We start from the raw sequence: 17500 nt of genomic DNA on the forward strand, positions 1-17500 counted from the left end.
CACACTGATGGTAGAGGCCGCTGAGTCCGTCAGTATTAACTCATCCATTCACACATATTCACACACTGATGGTAGAGGCCGCTGTGTAAAGAGTCCATCAGTATTAACTCATCCATTTATACACATTCACACACTGATGGTAGAGGCCGCTGAGTAAAGAGTCCATCAGTATTAACTCATCCATTTATACACATTCACACACTGATGGTAGAGGCCGCTGAGTAAAGAGTCCATCAGTATTAACTCATCCATTTATACACATTCACACACTGATGGTAGAGGCTGCTGAGTAAAGAGTCCATCAGTATTAACTCATCCATTTATACACATTCACACACTGATGGTAGAGGCTGCTGAGTAAAGAGTCCATCAGTATTAACTCATCCACTCATACACATTCACACACTGATGGTAGAGGCTGCTGTGTAAAGAGTCCATCAGTATTAACTCATCCATTCATACACATTCACACACTGATGGTAGAGGCCGCTGTGTAAAGAGTCCATCAGTATTAACTCATCCATTCACACACTGATGGTAGAGGCTGCTGAGTAAAGAGTCCATCAGTATTAACTCATCCATTCACACACATTCACACACTGATGGTAGAGGCCGCTGTGTAAAGAGTCCATCAGTATTAACTCCTCCATTCACACACATTCACACACTGATGGTAGAGGCCGCTGTGTAAAGAGTCCATTAGTATTAACTCATCCATTCATACACCGCTGACAAAGCAGTGGGAGCAACTTGGGGTTAAGTGTCTTGCTCAAGGAGACATCGGACATGTAGCTGAAGGAGCCCGGGGATCGAACCCCCGACCTTCATGTTGAGAGACGACCGACTCAACCACTGAGCCACAGCCGCCCAACAGCCACTCATCTGTTATGTTGTATGTTGTTCGGACGATGGAGTCCATAGTGCTAATGTGCAGCTCAGAGGTCGGAATGGGCCCCGTGCTGATATGGCGTTTTTTGAAACGACTGGAGGCGTTTAGAATACTCGCAGACTGCAACTTCAGCTTCATACAGCGGCCCACTTCCCAGTCGGAGCACGGTTGTGTTCACATCTTCCGGGGGACCGCGCTCGGGTACATATGAATCGTGCCCGAGACCACTTCTTCAAGCTGACGTTGGTCTGTGTGACTCCGCCCACTGTGGCATCACATACCTCCTCCAATAGAGACTTTTCAAACCAGTTCAAATCAACCACACAAACCAGTGTAGAGGGGACATCACACCTGTGAGCTCAGAGATCTTATTTTACATCAGCTTCAGACACGAGGAGTTAATCTGCTCACCGATTCTATAAATACATCTGTGTGTGTGTGTGTGTGTGTGTGTGTGTGTGTGTGTGTGTGTGTCTTGACGTGTTGTTGGAAACATGCCTGGCTGATAATGACAGTCTGTGTTTACACGCGTGTTTGTGACTGACATGTGGCTCACGGCGCTGCACACAAACAACAGTAGCCTTTTCATCATTCACAACATCGAACACTTTGGTTAATGGACTTTTACAGTTCAGAGTTATGACCGTTCAGATTCACACACTGCAGGCTGGGCAGCATGGCTCAGTGTCTGGCCCAAGGACACCTCGACATGTGACTGAAGGAGCTGGAATCGAACCCCCGACCTTTTGATCTTTTCTTACTTTACTGTAGCTTATCTCAGAATTATGTTTAATACCTGTAACACCAACCCAATAACACCTGTAACCTCAACCCAATAACACCTGTAAACTCAACCCAATAACACCTGTAACACCAGACCAATAACACCTGTAACCTCAACCCAATAACACCTGTAACACCAGACCAATAACACCTGTAACCTCAACCCAATAACACCTGTAAACTCAACCCAATAACACCTGTAAACTCAACCCAATAACACCTGTAAACTCAACCCAATAACACCTGTAACACCAGACCAATAACACCTGTAACACCAACCCAATAACACCTGTAACCTCAACCCAATAACACCTGTAAACTCAACCCAATAACACCTGTAACACCAACCCAATAACACCTGTAACACCAGACCAATAACACCTGTAAACTCAACCCAATAACACCTGTAACACCAGACCAATAACACCTGTAAACTCAACCCAATAACACCTGTAACCTCAACCCAATAACACCTGTAAACTCAACCCAATAACACCTGTAACACCAACCCAATAACACCTGTAACACCAGACCAATTACACCTGTAACCTCAACCCAATAACACCTGTAACACCAGACCAATAACACCTGTAACCTCAACCCAATAACACCTGTAACACCAGACCAATAACACCTGTAACCTCAACCCAATAACACCTGTAACACCAGACCAAAAACACCTGTAACCTCAACCCAATAACACCTGTAACACCAGACCAAAAACACCTGTAACACCAGACCAATAACACCTGTAACACCAGACCAATAACACCTGTAACACCAGACCAATAACACCTGTAACACCAAACAAAAACACCTGTAACACCAAACAAAAACACCTGTAACACCAAACAAAAACACCTGTAACTGTAATTGAAAAGGGTCTACATCTGTGTCTTAGGTCTAAAAATGCAATATATCAACAACAAATAGATTAAAGTTCTTAAACCGTCAAAACCAGCAACATAAACTGGTCTGAGCCAAAAGACTTTGATAGTTGACTAGTTCAACAAATCCCTGGTCTAAAATGGCCTGAATAGTTGCCCAGTGGTCTACACTGGACTAAAGTGGTCTGATATGTTCATGATGTAACTGGACTGGTGTCTTATTGGTCGACTGAAACAGAATGTTGTCCAATCAGGAGAAAGTGGAGTTACAGTTTAGGTCTGCAAACACAACAAGACTTCTGAGAGAGAAAGGGAGAGAGAGAGAGAGAGAGAGAGAGAGAGAGAGAGAGAGAGAGATAGAGAGAGAGAGAGAAAGTGTGTGTGTGTGTGTGTCCATTAGCTGTACTGATGTAGCTAAAGATAGTAGAAGCTATTTCTGATCCAACATATCCATCTCCCTTTCTGTAGAAAATGGACGAATATTAGACGAAGAAACTGAAGAAATAAAGAACGAAAAGCACAGGGAAATTTTGGACCAAACCAGGCTTGTGCACAGGCAACATTAGGACCAAACAAGGGCTAAAGCACAGGAAATACTGGGCCAAACCATGGCTATATCACAGGAAACACTGCACCAAACCAGGGCTATATCACAGGAAACACTGCACCAAACCAGGGCTATATCACAGGAAACACTGCACCAAACCAGGGCTATATCACAGGAAACACTGCACCAAACCAGGGCTATATCACAGGAAACACTGCACCAAACCAGGGCTATATCACAGGAAACACTGCACCAAACCAGGGCTATATCACAGGAAACACTGCACCAAACCAGGGCTATAGCACAGGAAACACTGCACCAAACCACGGCTATATCACAGGAAACACTGCACCAAACCAGGGCTATATCACAGGAAACACTGCGCCAAACCAGGGCAATATCACAGGTATAGTGTGGACCAAACCAGGGCTATAGCACAGGTATAGTGTGGACCAAACCAGGGCTATATCACAGGAAACACTGCACCAAACCAGGGCTATATCACAGGAAACACTGCGCCAAACCAGGGCAATATCACAGGTATAGTGTGGACCAAACCAGGGCTATAGCACAGGTATAGTGTGGACCAAACCAGGGCTATATCACAGGAAACACTGCACCAAACCAGGGCTATATCACAGGAAACACTGCGCCAAACCAGGGCAATATCACAGGAAACACTGCGCCAAACCAGGGCAATATCACAGGTATAGTGTGGACCAAACCAGGGCTATATCACAGGTATAGTGTGGACCAAACCAGGGCTATAGCACAAGTATAGTGTGGACCAAACCAGGGCTATAGCACAAGTATAGTGTGGACCAAACCAGGGCTAAATCACAGGTATAGTGTGGACCAAACCAGGGCTAAATCACAGGTATAGTGTGGACCAAACCAGGGCTAAATCACAGGTATAGTGTGGACCAAACCAGGGCTAAATCACAGGGAAAGTGTGGACCAAACCAGGGCTAAATCACAGGGAAAGTGTGGACCAAACCAGGGCTAAATCACAGGTATAGTGTGGACCAAACCAGGGCTTAAGCAGGGGGAAACACTGGACCAAACCAGCTCTTTTAAATGGGATAATTAATTAAACCAGAGCTAAAACACCAAATCCAAATCTGGTCCAAATCAAAGACTGGTAAGAAGGACATATTTCACTAAAACAAGAGCTAAATATTCAGTTAATATGGAACCAGATCAGACATAAAAACTGAAAAGAAACTAAATCACACACTAATATTGAACCCAATCAAAGACAACAAAAGACCAACAGGTGCTAATTAACAAGTATAAATTATTTCAAATTGCTGTAAAATAACGATTCTTATTGGATCCGGATCAAACCAAAGATATAAATCCAGAAATACTGAAACCAACTCGGGCAAAAAAAATGTATTGATATTAATATTAACAAGTGGACCGACAAAGAACTAGTACATATTAGACTAAACCAGGGCTAAAACTTTTGTTAGCACTGTTAGCATGTTGCCAACCTTGCCTCTTAAGTTAGCATCAAGCTAACTAGCTTCAAGGTGATGCATTGTAATACGTCAGCCAACAGGCAGCTGAGATATTTCCAGCTGATGGTTCAGCGTCATTATCTCCTTTATACTCTAACATTTGGGGAGCTCTTCACCTGAGAGGACACCTGGTGATCACAGTGACAGAGCACTTTAACACAACATGACACACCTGTTGCACCGTCATTCAAACCAATAAATACACAACAATTACTGACTGTTCCATCGAAGCTCCTCTGTCATGTTACAGGTTTCAACATGTGTGAACTGAACATCTCAGTCCTGCTAACAGCTACCCACAGAAGCTAGCTTCAGCTAACATACATGCAAATGTGGCCCCGCTAACCACACAGCCACACACACACACACACACACACACACACACACACACACACATGAAGAGAGAGAGAGAGAGATGAATGAAAACATGACTGAAGCAGCAAAACACAGATAAACATGAAAACTGGCTTTGATGGTTTATGAGGACACACTCACACACACATGTTTTATGAGGACATGTGTGTGTATCGTCTGGACCGTGTGTGTGTGTGTGTGTGTGTGTGTGTGTGTGTTTGTTGTAGCGGTGCATGCGGGCGGTCTGCTCTTACCTTGGTGGTGACAATGCAGAGGCAGTCCATATCCACACACACACACACTCACACACACTCACACACACACATTTTCACACACACTCACACACTCATGCTCGATCTCTCTCTCTCTCTCTTTGTCGCCCTCCCCCCCTCTCTCTCTCTCTCTCTCCTTGTCTGTCTGTCTGTCCTCGCTCGCCCGCTCGCTCTTTTCTGCTCTTCCTGCGTCTGTCAGCACTGAGCGAGCGAGAGAGAGAGAGAGAGGGGGTGAGCAAGACAGATGAAGAGTGGTGTGTGTTTTTTTTTGAGGGGGGGGGGGGGGGGGGGGGGCGGGGGTGTACACCTCCTTGAGTCACTCGAAAAGAAGACGGAAGAGGGAGAGAGATAGAGAGAGGGAGAGAGAGAGAGAGAGAGGGGAGGTGGGGGTTGGGCTCCTGTTGCCATGGTGTTATGCAGCTGTTGCCCCGGTAATGCTGCTGCAGCTGTTGCTAAGTAACAGGGATGGGTGTTGCCATGTGAATGAAAGAGATAAAGAGAGAGAGAGAGAGAGAGAGTGTGTGTGTGTGTGTGTGTGTGTGTGTGTGTGTGTGTGTGTGTGTGTGTGTGTTCATACCTGTCCAGGTGTGTGTGGTCGGCTCGTCGTCTGGTTCTCACACACTGTCAGCTCATAGAACTCCTGTATGTCTACACACACACACACACACACACACACACACACACACACACACACACACACACACACACACACACACACACACACACACACACAGTTAGAATTTGCACTCACAAGCTTTGGATCCAGAGACAGAAAGTTGATCCTGCAGCAGGTAAACAGGCTTTAATGTCTGCAACATAATGGTTCATGGACCAAAGTGTGTTTTTGTCCGTGACAGGCTCAGATTGTTACTGTAACATCCCTAAACAGACCTTTTTATTACACTCTCCACAAACACAGCATCCCAAACATTCACAAACACAGGAACTTTACCTCACACAGGAGTTCCTGTTCTGCTGCTGCATCAATCTGTTAGTTTGTTTGTGTCATTGTGTGAGTTTGACGTTTTAAATCGTTAATTTGGATCCATCAAAATATGTTTACACAAACAAATTGATTCAATTCTGTCAATTGAGTCTGGTCTTATAGTGACATCCAATGTTTACCATTAAAGGTGACATATCCTCCTCCTCCTCTTCAGTGTAAATAAGTCTCAGAGCTCCTCTTCAACATGTGTGTGAAGTTTCTTGTTCTAAATCCACTGTGATCCAGTATTTGATCATGTCTATAAACCCCTCTATTTCCGCCCTGCTCAGAACAGGCTGTTTCTCTGTGTCTGTACCTTTAAATATGTAAATGAGCTGTGTCTGACCAGGATAACATGTGACCTTTAATTAGTGTTTATTTAGTTTTCATTTTCTTCTTCTGCTCCATGACAATGAACAGATCTACTATGCGCTCTGATCCTGGAGCGTTTAAATTCATTGTGTCATGTGAACCCATGTTTGCATAAAATAAAAACTTCAAACTTCTATATAAGTATAAATTATGGGTAATAATCTATAAATTATAAACATGTATTTATATCAATATATGTTTGATAATGTATAGTTTATATACGTATACATAAAGGGTTTAAAGTTCTCAGTAATAATCTAACCCTTACATCAGCTGATTATCTCTCTACTGATTGAACCGTCGGAGCTTTAATGACCTTTGACCCCACAGCTCAGAGTCAGGTCTTAACTGTAATCATTTGTTGTGTTTTGTTTGGAGACGTGTCCTCATCAAAGCTTCTGCTCTCCCCTTCCATTCGAAATCAAACGCACACCTGTGAACCTGCTGCTGTGTTTAGCCAATCAGAGCGCAGCGAGCCCACAAACGGATCAGCTAAAGTGTTAATGAGACGCTCGCACACACACACACACACACACACACACACACACACACACACACACACACACACACACACACACACACACACACACACACACACACACACACACACACACACACACAGGACTAATCCCGACATGCAGGGAGAGGTCCTGTCCAATCACTGAGCTGTGATGTCACAGAGATGTGATTAAACGATGCAGAGAAGAAACTTTGGTTTTGAGAGCGGTCTGGTGAATCTGTTCACAAGAAGTATCTGTCCAATCAGGAGCAATCAGCTTTGTAAACAGGAAGTCACTGTAGCATCAGAGGCTAGCATAGCATCCCAACATGACAGATTTGAACAGGTTCATCTTTGTTTGATTTACACGTACCGAGTGTTTCACACTGTACTGTTAATTAAGTTTATAATAAAAACAAAATATGTCATTATGCTAAGCTAACTGATCTCATCAGCCTAACATTAAGGTCATTATAGTGCGCTAAGTTGTTTTAGTGATATAATTAAAAATCTAGCAAAGTTTCAGCTCAGAACTCTTTACTGCACTCCACGTTCACTCTTTAGCAACTGAGATATTAGCATGCTAGTGTTAGCATTGTTATGTTGCTGGTCAGACAGGGTAAAAACAAACTATGCTAGCCATTATTAGCTTCTGTAGGTCTGCTAATGCTACATTCTTCCGCTACCACTGAAGTTACTAGACTGGTGCAGGGATAATGTATTTTTGTAGGCCAACCCAGATGTTAGCATCCCTCGACTAAAAGCCTCTGGAGTTGTTTCCCAGGTGTTTTTTGGCTCTGTAGCGAACAAACGTTTGACGGTTAGTCACCTAATGCTAATGGTCAAAGCAGTTATTAATTTAATCTTTCTCTCTTTAATTACATAATATTTATACAATGAGATATAATATTATATTCATGTATGTATATTATCTTTACAATTTCAGTTCTGGTTTCAGTTCATTTATGTATCATTGTTGTTAGTGTGTGTGTGTGTGTGTGTGTGTGTGTGTGTGTGTGTGTTACCCAGCAGGGCCTGGAACAGGTCACTCTGGAAGATGTTGAGCAGTTTCTCGGCGCGACCTTTGACCCCTTCTTCAGCTCCGGCCTGACAGGCCTCCATCACCTGCAGAGCACGTTCAGTATCTACGACACACACAGAGCACGCTCAGAATCTTTGATACCATCTTATACGAAGGGTTAAATGCTCCCCTAACTGTGCTGCAGAGCAAACACGCATGTAGCAGCGCAGTTAGCTCTGATGCTAACATGACACCTTTTGTTCAGTCTGCTTATGTTAAATTCTGTCTCACTACGAGTGTTTTGTTCATGGTCGGTGTTTATGGTTTACTACAGAGAGTTTTTCTGTGTGTTCATTTAGACACACACTGTGTTTGAATGAACATGACAGAGCCCTGCTGCTTTAATTTAGACTGAGCTTTATTCTGTTTTTATTGTCATCTGTTCCCGACCAAAATAAAACATTGACATGACTTTTACCCCCAATCCCCACAAACTCTGTGCGCCACGGTCCATTTCTGGAGCCTGAGTGCAGCGGAGAGCAGCCATGATCAGCTGTACACACATAACAGGAGACCCACAAGATCACAAGAGAACTACAAGATCACAAGAGAACTACAAGATCACAGGAGAACTACAAGATCACAGGAGAACTACAAGATCACAAGAGAACTACAAGATCACAAGAGAACTACAAGATCACAAGAGAACTACAAGATCACAGGAGAACTACAAGATCACAGGAGAACTACAAGATCACAAGAGAACTACAAGATCACAGAGAACTACAAGATCACAGGAGAACTACAAGATCACAAGAGAACTACAAGATCACAGGAGAACTACAAGATCACAGAAGAACTACAAGATCATAGGAGAACTACAAGATCACAGGAAAACTAGAAGATCACAGGAGAACTACAAGATCACAGGAGAACTACAAGATCACAAGAGAACTACAAGATCACAGGAGAACTACAAGATCACAGGAAAACTACAAGATAACAGAAGAACTACAAGATCACATGAGAACTACAAGATCACAGGAGAACTACAAGATCACAAGAGAACTACAAGATCACAGAAGAACTACAAGATCACAGGAAAACTACAAGATCACAGGAGAAGTACAAGATCACAGGAGAACTACAAGATCACAGGAGAACTACAAGATCACAGAAGAACTACAAGATCACAGAAGAACTACAAGATCACAGGAGAAGTACAAGATCACAGGAGAACTACAAGATCACAGGAGAACTACAAGATCACAGGAGAACTACAAGATCACAGGAGAACTACAAGATCACAAGAGAACTACAAGATCACAGGAGAACTACAAGATCACAGGAAAACTACAAGATAACAGAAGAACTACAAGATCACATGAGAACTACAAGATCACAGGAGAACTACAAGATCACAAGAGAACTACAAGATCACAGAAGAACTACAAGATCACAGGAAAACTACAAGATCACAGGAGAAGTACAAGATCACAGGAGAACTACAAGATCACAGGAGAACTACAAGATCACAGAAGAACTACAAGATCACAGAAGAACTACAAGATCACAGGAGAAGTACAAGATCACAGGAGAACTACAAGATCACAGGAGAACTACAAGATCACAGAAGAACTACAAGATCACAGAAGAACTACAAGATCACAGGAAAACTACAAGATCACAGGAGAAGTACAAGATCACAGGAGAAGTACAAGATCACAGGAGAAGTACAAGATCACAAGAGAACTACAAGATCACAGGAAAACTACAAGATCACAGGAGAAGTACAAGATCACAGGAGAACTACAAGATCACAAGAGAACTACAAGATCACAGGAGAACTACAAGATCACAAGAGAACTACAAGCTCACAGGAAAACTACAAGATCACAAGAGAACTACAAGATCACAGGAGAACTACAAGATCACAAGAGAACTACAAGATCAGTGGAGAACTACAAGATCACAGAGAACTACAAGATCACAGAAGAACTACAAGATCACAGAAGAACTACAAGATCACAGGAAAACTACAAGATCACAGAGAACTACAAGATCACAGGAGAACTACAAGATCACAAGAGAACTACAAGCTCACAGGAGAACTACAAGATCCCAGGAGAACTACAAGATCACAAGAGAACTACAAGATCACAAGAGAACTACAAGATCACAGGAGAACTACAAGCTCACAGGAGAACTACAAGATCCCAGGAGAACTACAAGATCACAGGAGAACTACAAGATCCCAGGAGAACTACAAGATCCCAGGAGAACTACAAGATCACAAGAGAACTACAAGAGCACAGGAGAACTACAAGCTCACAGGAGAACTACAAGATCACAAGAGAACTACAAGATCACAGAGAACTACAAGATCACAAGAGAACTACAAGATCACAGGAGAACTACAAGATCACGCGGGAATAAAGAGAACAACATGATTTGTTGTTCATTCAGTTCCTGTTTTGAAGTCATGTTGATAAAGTGATGAAATATACGAACGTGAGTCTGTATGTTGTATTTTATTTTGAAATTGACCGGACGCTCTTTGCGTTTCCTTGTCTGACTTCGTAGGGATATCTGATACGGTAGTTTCATAGTGAAGATTCTGTAATGTTTCATGGATTGATTGCAGTCCTACACACCTGTCTCATAAATTTTGTTTTTTAAAGCTTCAGTACTTTTGATACTTTTAATGATTAAAACAAATTATATCGTTTTAAAACATGTGGTATCCAAACATATGACAACCTTCCTATTTATAGTAGTAGTAGTAATGTGTGTGTTAAGAGTACAGGTGACATGATGCGTGAGCCTTACGCCTCATAAACAAAGTCTTAGAACTACAAACAAACAAACACACACACACAAACACACACACACAAACACACACACATAGCTGCTTCCTGTTTAAGAGGCAGCGGTGACATCACTCAGAGTAAATATTATAAACATGATGATGATAAAGATTAGAGGAGAGTAAAAAGGAAAGGGGAGGACTCAGTGAAAGCACACAAACACAATACAACAAACACAAACTTCTACACACACTTAGTCATTAACACACACACACACACACGCAGGTTAAGAGTGTGTGAAACAGGTAACGATGATAAAACGTCTCACCTTCTCTCTTCAGCGGCATGTCGTCTCTCTGATCCACATAAATCCTCTTTAGGGATTTTACAAACACACACGGGGCATGCTGGGTAATGAAGTCCTAATCCTTCACTCTCATCAGCCCTCTGGCACACAGAGAGACGCACGCTGAAGCCCCGCCCTCTCCTGTGTTCAGATTGGGCCATGCTGACAGTCACAGTTTGATTGACAGCTGTAAACACACACTGTTAGTGTTTAGGTTTAGGTCATCACAGCAGACATCTGATTATGAAAATTAACTTTACATGAACTTGTTTTATATTATATATTAATATCTTTGTGTTAATTATAACTGTAGCATCTGTTTACATTAGAGGTACTGTGGCTGTAAATTAGCACTGTTGCTAACTCTGTTTACAACCTGAGGTGCTCTATCCCTTTAAATAAATAAATTAAGGGGCGCTGGTGGCGTAGTGGTTAGTGCGAGGCTGTAGTCCTCAACGCGGGTGGCCCGGGCTCGAGTCCGGCCTGTGGCTCCTTTCCCGCATGTCATTCCTCTCTCTCTCCCTGATTTCCGACTCTGTCCACTGTCCTGTCTCTCAATTAAAGGCACAAAACGCCAAAAATAAATCTTAAAAAATAAATAAATAAATAATTCTGTGGGGTGTATTTTACGTTTGACATATCATGACCACTTTGTTTGCGCTTCGTCTTTGTTCATATAAAGGTAACTTTATGATTGTAAAATCTTGTCATGTAAGCTAAGCTAACTAGCTGCATGGTACAGCTTCGAGTTGGTGTAGGGTTGTCAGGATACCCAAATTTAAAACTTTGATATAAGACACCTGGAAAAATCTAACAATAGTGAACCGCGCCCATCTGTCAATCAGGTTAGCCTTGTGCCTATATACATAACTCGTATCGTTCATAAAACTGGATGCAGTATAAAATAATTCAGCCCCTGTACAGTGTGTACCCATGATGACAATTGCTAATCACACCTATTTGGTTTTTTGAACCAGGCTGTAAACATGTTAATCTCTGCTGTAAAAACAGGCTTTTTAGAATGGGTGTGTATGTGACTTCCTGTGCTTCTGCAGCCAGCCTCTAGTGGACACTCCAGGAACTGCAGTTTGTTGCACTTCCGAGTTGGCTTCATCTTTCAACATCAACATGTTCCTGCTTGGTTGAGACTTGAAGGTGGTACAAAACAACATCTGAGTCTCAAATGTGAAGAAGTATTAACCATTTAACAACTCGTGTAGGTGATTTTAACTCTGATAATGACGTTTGGTTTGTTTGTTGGATTAATGAGCAAACTAGCTAACTCTGCTAACATTCAGTATCGTCACAGCATTAACTCTTCAGTCAAAGGAAAACAAACAGAACAGATAACCTACTTACTGGTATGGATTATTTAGCTTGGTGTTAAATTCCCTCAGTCTTGACTCTCAGGCTCCCTTTTCGCTTTAAATTCTAAACATGTTTATGTTTGCAGACAATCTCGGATGTTTGCTAATCCATGAATTTAACACGAGAAAAAAATTAAGTACGTGGTGTGTAGCGCTTGTTGCTGGAGAACATTAGCAGCGAGGGAGAAGTAGGTGTTCCTTGCAAACCTCACACAGGGCGAATTAACAAAAGACTTTCTGGTAAACGGTTGATTTTAGCCTGTCTGTGTGGCTTTAACTGATCAAACATAACTCGTTTCGGTTGTAAACGTTATTAACCTGACTAACAGTGTGATTTAGCGCGGACAGCTGTTACATTAACCTCGATTAATCGTTAAATTTGACCAAATAGTCGTTAATTTTCAGACGTGTTTGTTTTTTCAGTCAGGCGCCGATTAGGGCACCTCTCTCCTCGGGTATTCGCCCGCCTCTCCCACTTCTGACCAATCAAAACCAGTGCTCGGGCAGAGCGCGTATATGATTGGTCCTAGAACTAGAGAGGCTTGAGCTCAGAGCGGCGCCTGATTGGAGCGTTGTCTAGTCGCTCACGTGGCCCCTCTGGTAGAGTATAAAAGCGCGGGCTGGGCAGTGGGACACGACGTGAAGACTCCAACAGCTATCAGCTAGTGACGGCTAAATGCTAACAGTGTAGTCCCGACTCTTCAGCGGGCTTGTTTTCACGCACATTGCGCGTTTTCGGGGATGTTTTGCGGGTTTGTTTTTCTTTAGGGGGCGTGTGTTAGCCACATGTTAGCCACTGTCTGCACGTTAGCCGGATGTGGCTAGCTTTAGAAGCTAAGTGTTTACCAGTTAGTGTCCTGAATTATTCATGAGCTCCTTCCGTGATTGGTGGATACAGAGTCGGAGGCGGGGCTAGTGAGGGTGTCTGCAAGAAGGGAAATAACACACACACATACAGAGGTCTATTTATGTGTGTGTGTGGATAATATTAGAAACAACACACTGACAGAGAGGAGGAGTGTGTTCTTGGTGAGTAGAGATTATTATTATGAAAGTTTGTCAAACTGAACTGAGATTGAATCAAAGTTTGGATCATTTTCAGTCAGTTTTTAATCAAAAGTTGCTCAGAGAGAAAGCAGCAGTGTTCAGCAACATGTAATGTTAGTGTCTCATTAAGATGCAAAGTTACTTTTATGTTTCTTAACTTTCTTGTGTTTCGGAATGATCATGAAAAATAAATGGCACATCTGTTTTAGAATAGAATAATATAGAATAGAATAATATAGAATAGAATGACTTTATTGATCCCAAACTGGGAAATTGTGGTGTTACAGCAGCAGGTTATCCAAACACACAATATGAGTAAAAAACACAATATTAGCAAATTTAAACATAATATAATATTAAATACAAAGTAAATAAGTACTAAAAATATCAAAACTAAGAATGTGAATAATACAACCAGGATTTAACTAAACATTAGTAGTCTTAAATATGAAAGATTAAATGTAAAAGTGCAAAAACAGAGTCGTAAATGGTTGTTAATTATTTTATTTTTTTTAAGATTTATTTTTGGGCTTTTGTGCCTTTAATGGAGCGATAGGACAGTGGATAGAGATGGAAATCAGGGAGAGAGAGAGAGAGGGGAATTGACATGCGGGAAAGGATTCTGGATTCGAACCCGGGCCGCCCGCGTTGAGGACTACAGCCTTCATACATGGGACGCGCACACTATCCACTGCGCCACCAGCGCCCCAGTTGTAATTTAAATATGAAAGATTGAATGTAAATGTGCAAAAACAGAGTAGTAAATGGACAGTATTGACGTAAGTTAAAGTGCAGAGTGTAGACATGATATCAGCAGAAACTATTCAATATAACAGAGAGTAGACAAATGAAGTGAACATGAGTGCAGGGATAATTTGTAAATTTAACATGTGCAGAACAGATGACAGTATGGAGAGACAGATATTATCATGATGACAGTTCTCTGCTCACAAGAGGTGAGCTGTTGTACAGAGTTATGGCCTTCGGTAAGAAAGATTTCTTGTATCTGTCCTTGTGACAGCGGAGTTGGATCAGTCTGTTGGAGAAGCTGCTCCGCTGTTTGTCCAGTAGGGTGTGCAGAGGGTGATCAGGATTATCCATAATGGATAACAGTTTGTTCAGAGTCCTCCTCTCTGTCACCACTACAAAAGAGTCCAGCTTGCAGCCTATCACAGAGCAGGCCTTCTTAATCAGTTTGTCCAGTCTCTTAGTAGTTTACTAAGAGTTTACGAGACAGGTGTGTAGAAGAAGAACGAGTTACCAGACTGAAACTCCTGCTCAACGTTTCCAAACCTAAATGCTGCCAAGACATTTGTGCAATTCAGACAGCGCTCTCTCTCTCAGGGTTAAAACTGTCTCAGGGACAGTAAAGAGCTTCCAATCCAACATGTGCTGCGTTCATGTTTATTTACAACTCGGAAACTCGTTTTTCCGATGTGTCTGACGCTACATGAACGCAGCAATAGTCCTGTCAGTCAAACTAACTCCTCCCCTCTCTGTGATTGGCTGCTGGGTCTTCAGGTAGAAGATGATCAAGATGTCACTGGACAGCGAGACTGTCCTCCCTAACGAGGTGAGCCCCGCCTTCCCCGCCACCGGCAGCTTGTCAGAGCAGCCAAAACTGGCTAAGACCGGCGCCCTCTGTTCTAACAACGGACTTCATCCGCCGGGAAACAGTCAGCACGCCGTCACATCCTCCGCTCCCCACACCCAGCGGATCGCAAAGAGGCGATACTCGATGGGCGTCGGCTTCAAAGGGCTGGCCAAGCGGCGGCGTCGTGCCAACAGTGATAGCCAATCGGAGCCTGTGCTGCCCAGTAACTTCCTGTTGGGAGGAAATATCTTTGACCCGCTGAACCTCAACTCGCTATTGGACGAAGACGTCAACAAGTGAGGCGTAAAACAGTTCTTTGATTCTTGAAAGTTTTAGTTTTATATGACGGGATATTTTATCAGCTGAGTGTGAAGTCAGGATGAATTTTGAAATCAGATAATTAAGCTCCTCCTCTTCTCCTCCTCAGGGCGACCAATCAGGAGACACCCAAGTGCTCACCCTTGCCTCTGCGGGGAGAAGACCCTGTAGAGATCCTGGTTCCCCGTGACATCACCGACCCCCTGAACCTGAAGGGAGGGGGCAGGGGCGGGAAGGAGGGGGGAGGAGTTCTGCTGTCCCCGCTGAAGATGAGGAGGAGACACAGGAACAGACACCACGGAGGGGGAGGAGCCGGAGGAGAGAGGGAGGTCGTACCTGCCCGACTGTTCCCCTCCGCTGCAGGACTGACAGGTGAGAGACGAACACCTGGAGCTCTACTGACACCTGGTGGCTGCTGCATGAAACTACAACTGCATTTAAATGGGCAGTGACTGTTAGCTCTACATCCAGCAGGCTACACGGCTAACATCAGCTGCTAACAGGAGCTAATGTTAGCTGCTAACAGGAGCTAATGTTAGCTGCTAACAGGAGCTAACATTAGCTGCTTACAACAGGAGCTAACATCAGCTGCTAACATCAGCTGCTAACAGGAGCTAACATCAGCTGCTAACATTAGCTGCTAACCAGAGCTAACATTAGCTGCTAACAGGAGCTAACATTAGCTGCTAACCAGAGCTAACATTAGCTGCTAACAGGCGCTAACATCAGCTGCTAACAGGAGTTAACATTAGCTGCTAACAGGAGCTAACATCAGCTGCTAACAGGTAGCTAACATCAGCTGCTAACAGGAGCTAACATCAGCTGCTAACAGGAGCTAACATCAGCTGCTAACAGGAGCTAACATTAGCTGCTAACAGGAGCTAACCTTAGCTGCCAAAAGAGATGCTAACACGTAATGAAGACAGTTTACTGGATGACAACGTAAACCAATCAGAGAAGAGGAAGGTTCTTTCTTTCTTAATTTTTATAAAATGATTCTCCCGTCCTGTAGTTCCTGCGTTGACCAAAGTGGGCAGTGTTCCAGCCTCTCCACTCCCCTGTGAACTCAACACGGCCATCACCTGTCGAGACGAACAAGCCCCGCCCCCGATCCTACCCAGAAGACACACCCACCCTCTGCCGGGCCAGGCCCACAAACATGGTAACCAGGGCGACAATCGCCAACGGAGACGGCGGCGCACAACCTCAACGAGGTCAGGAGACTGTTCAGCAAACACTGTTACCATGGCAGCCCCCGCCAAGCCAACCAAATTCCAGACACCTCTGGTGGGAGGGGCTAAAGTTGGAAGGTAAGTGGATCACCTCGAGGGTATAAGAAGTCTGTGATCTGATTGGCTGCCTGACTTGACCGTGTTGTGTCTCCTGCAGGTGTGGAGGACTAGAGGCAGACTCTTCTCAGCCACCACAGAAGAAGAAGGACAAACACCGCTATCAGAACGGCAACCACAGCTGTTACTACGGCTACAACGGTTTCTATGGCGACAAGCGGGAGGGACGAGTCGGGTTGGAGGAGGACCCACGGCTCCGCCTCCTCCAAGCCGATTGGTTCAGAGACAAAACGGTGCTGGATGTGGGTTGTGCTGCGGGTCACGTGACACTGGCTGTAGCTCGCAGATTTAACCCCGCCCACATTCTCGGAGTGGAGCTAGACAAACGATTGGTCAACGCTGCCCAGCAGAATGTTAGACACTTCCTGTCACATGACTTGGTGGTGGAGCAGAGGAGGGGGGGCAGAGGGGTGTCAGCTCTGAGGAGCAGGGAGGGAGGAGTGGAGGAGCAGAAGAAGAGAAAGATGGAGGAGAAGAAGGTTGAGGAGGAGCAGGAGTTGGAGGAGGTGATTGGAGAGTTCCAGCAGGCCCTCTCTCTCC

General features: G+C 43.8%; 3 protein-coding genes across 11 annotated transcripts in view; 1 reads left to right on the top strand and 2 right to left on the bottom strand.

Annotated features, from left to right (window-relative positions):
- Window positions 1-11355, bottom strand: part of LOC132958479 (disks large homolog 4-like) — a 37197-nt gene extending 25842 nt beyond the window's left edge. For 2 of the 5 annotated variants that reach the window (XM_061031341.1, XM_061031337.1), the window contains exon 1: window positions 5238-5507. In XM_061031341.1, coding sequence (XP_060887324.1) covers window positions 5238-5267 — 30 coding nt within the window. In that variant the 5' untranslated portion in view covers window positions 5268-5507. Of the gene's footprint in view, window positions 1-5237; window positions 5508-5832; window positions 5904-8136; window positions 8257-11267 lie in introns of those variants that run through there. The other 3 variants (XM_061031335.1, XM_061031336.1, XM_061031340.1) reach the window with 3 other exon arrangements.
- hmgb2b (high mobility group box 2b) overlaps window positions 1-17500 on the bottom strand; it is a 100578-nt gene that overhangs the window by 64205 nt on the left and 18873 nt on the right. The gene's annotated exons all lie outside the window — the stretch shown is intronic.
- The window catches only part of LOC132958268 (7SK snRNA methylphosphate capping enzyme-like), a 6042-nt gene continuing 3717 nt past the window's right edge, over window positions 15176-17500 (top strand). Inside the window, exons 1-4 of one of the 2 annotated variants that reach the window (XM_061030994.1) lie at window positions 15176-15589; window positions 15721-15983; window positions 16624-16921; window positions 17001-17500. The exon at window positions 17001-17500 is cut by the window's right edge and continues 119 nt beyond it. In XM_061030994.1, coding sequence (XP_060886977.1) covers window positions 15228-15589; window positions 15721-15983; window positions 16624-16921; window positions 17001-17500 — 1423 coding nt within the window. In that variant the 5' untranslated portion in view covers window positions 15176-15227. The remainder of the gene's footprint in view (window positions 15590-15720; window positions 15984-16623; window positions 16922-17000) is intronic. The other variant, XM_061030993.1, reaches the window with a different exon arrangement.

Source organism: Labrus mixtus, chromosome 23, assembly GCF_963584025.1.
Source record: "Labrus mixtus chromosome 23, fLabMix1.1, whole genome shotgun sequence".
Taxonomy (NCBI): domain Eukaryota; kingdom Metazoa; phylum Chordata; class Actinopteri; order Labriformes; family Labridae; genus Labrus; species Labrus mixtus.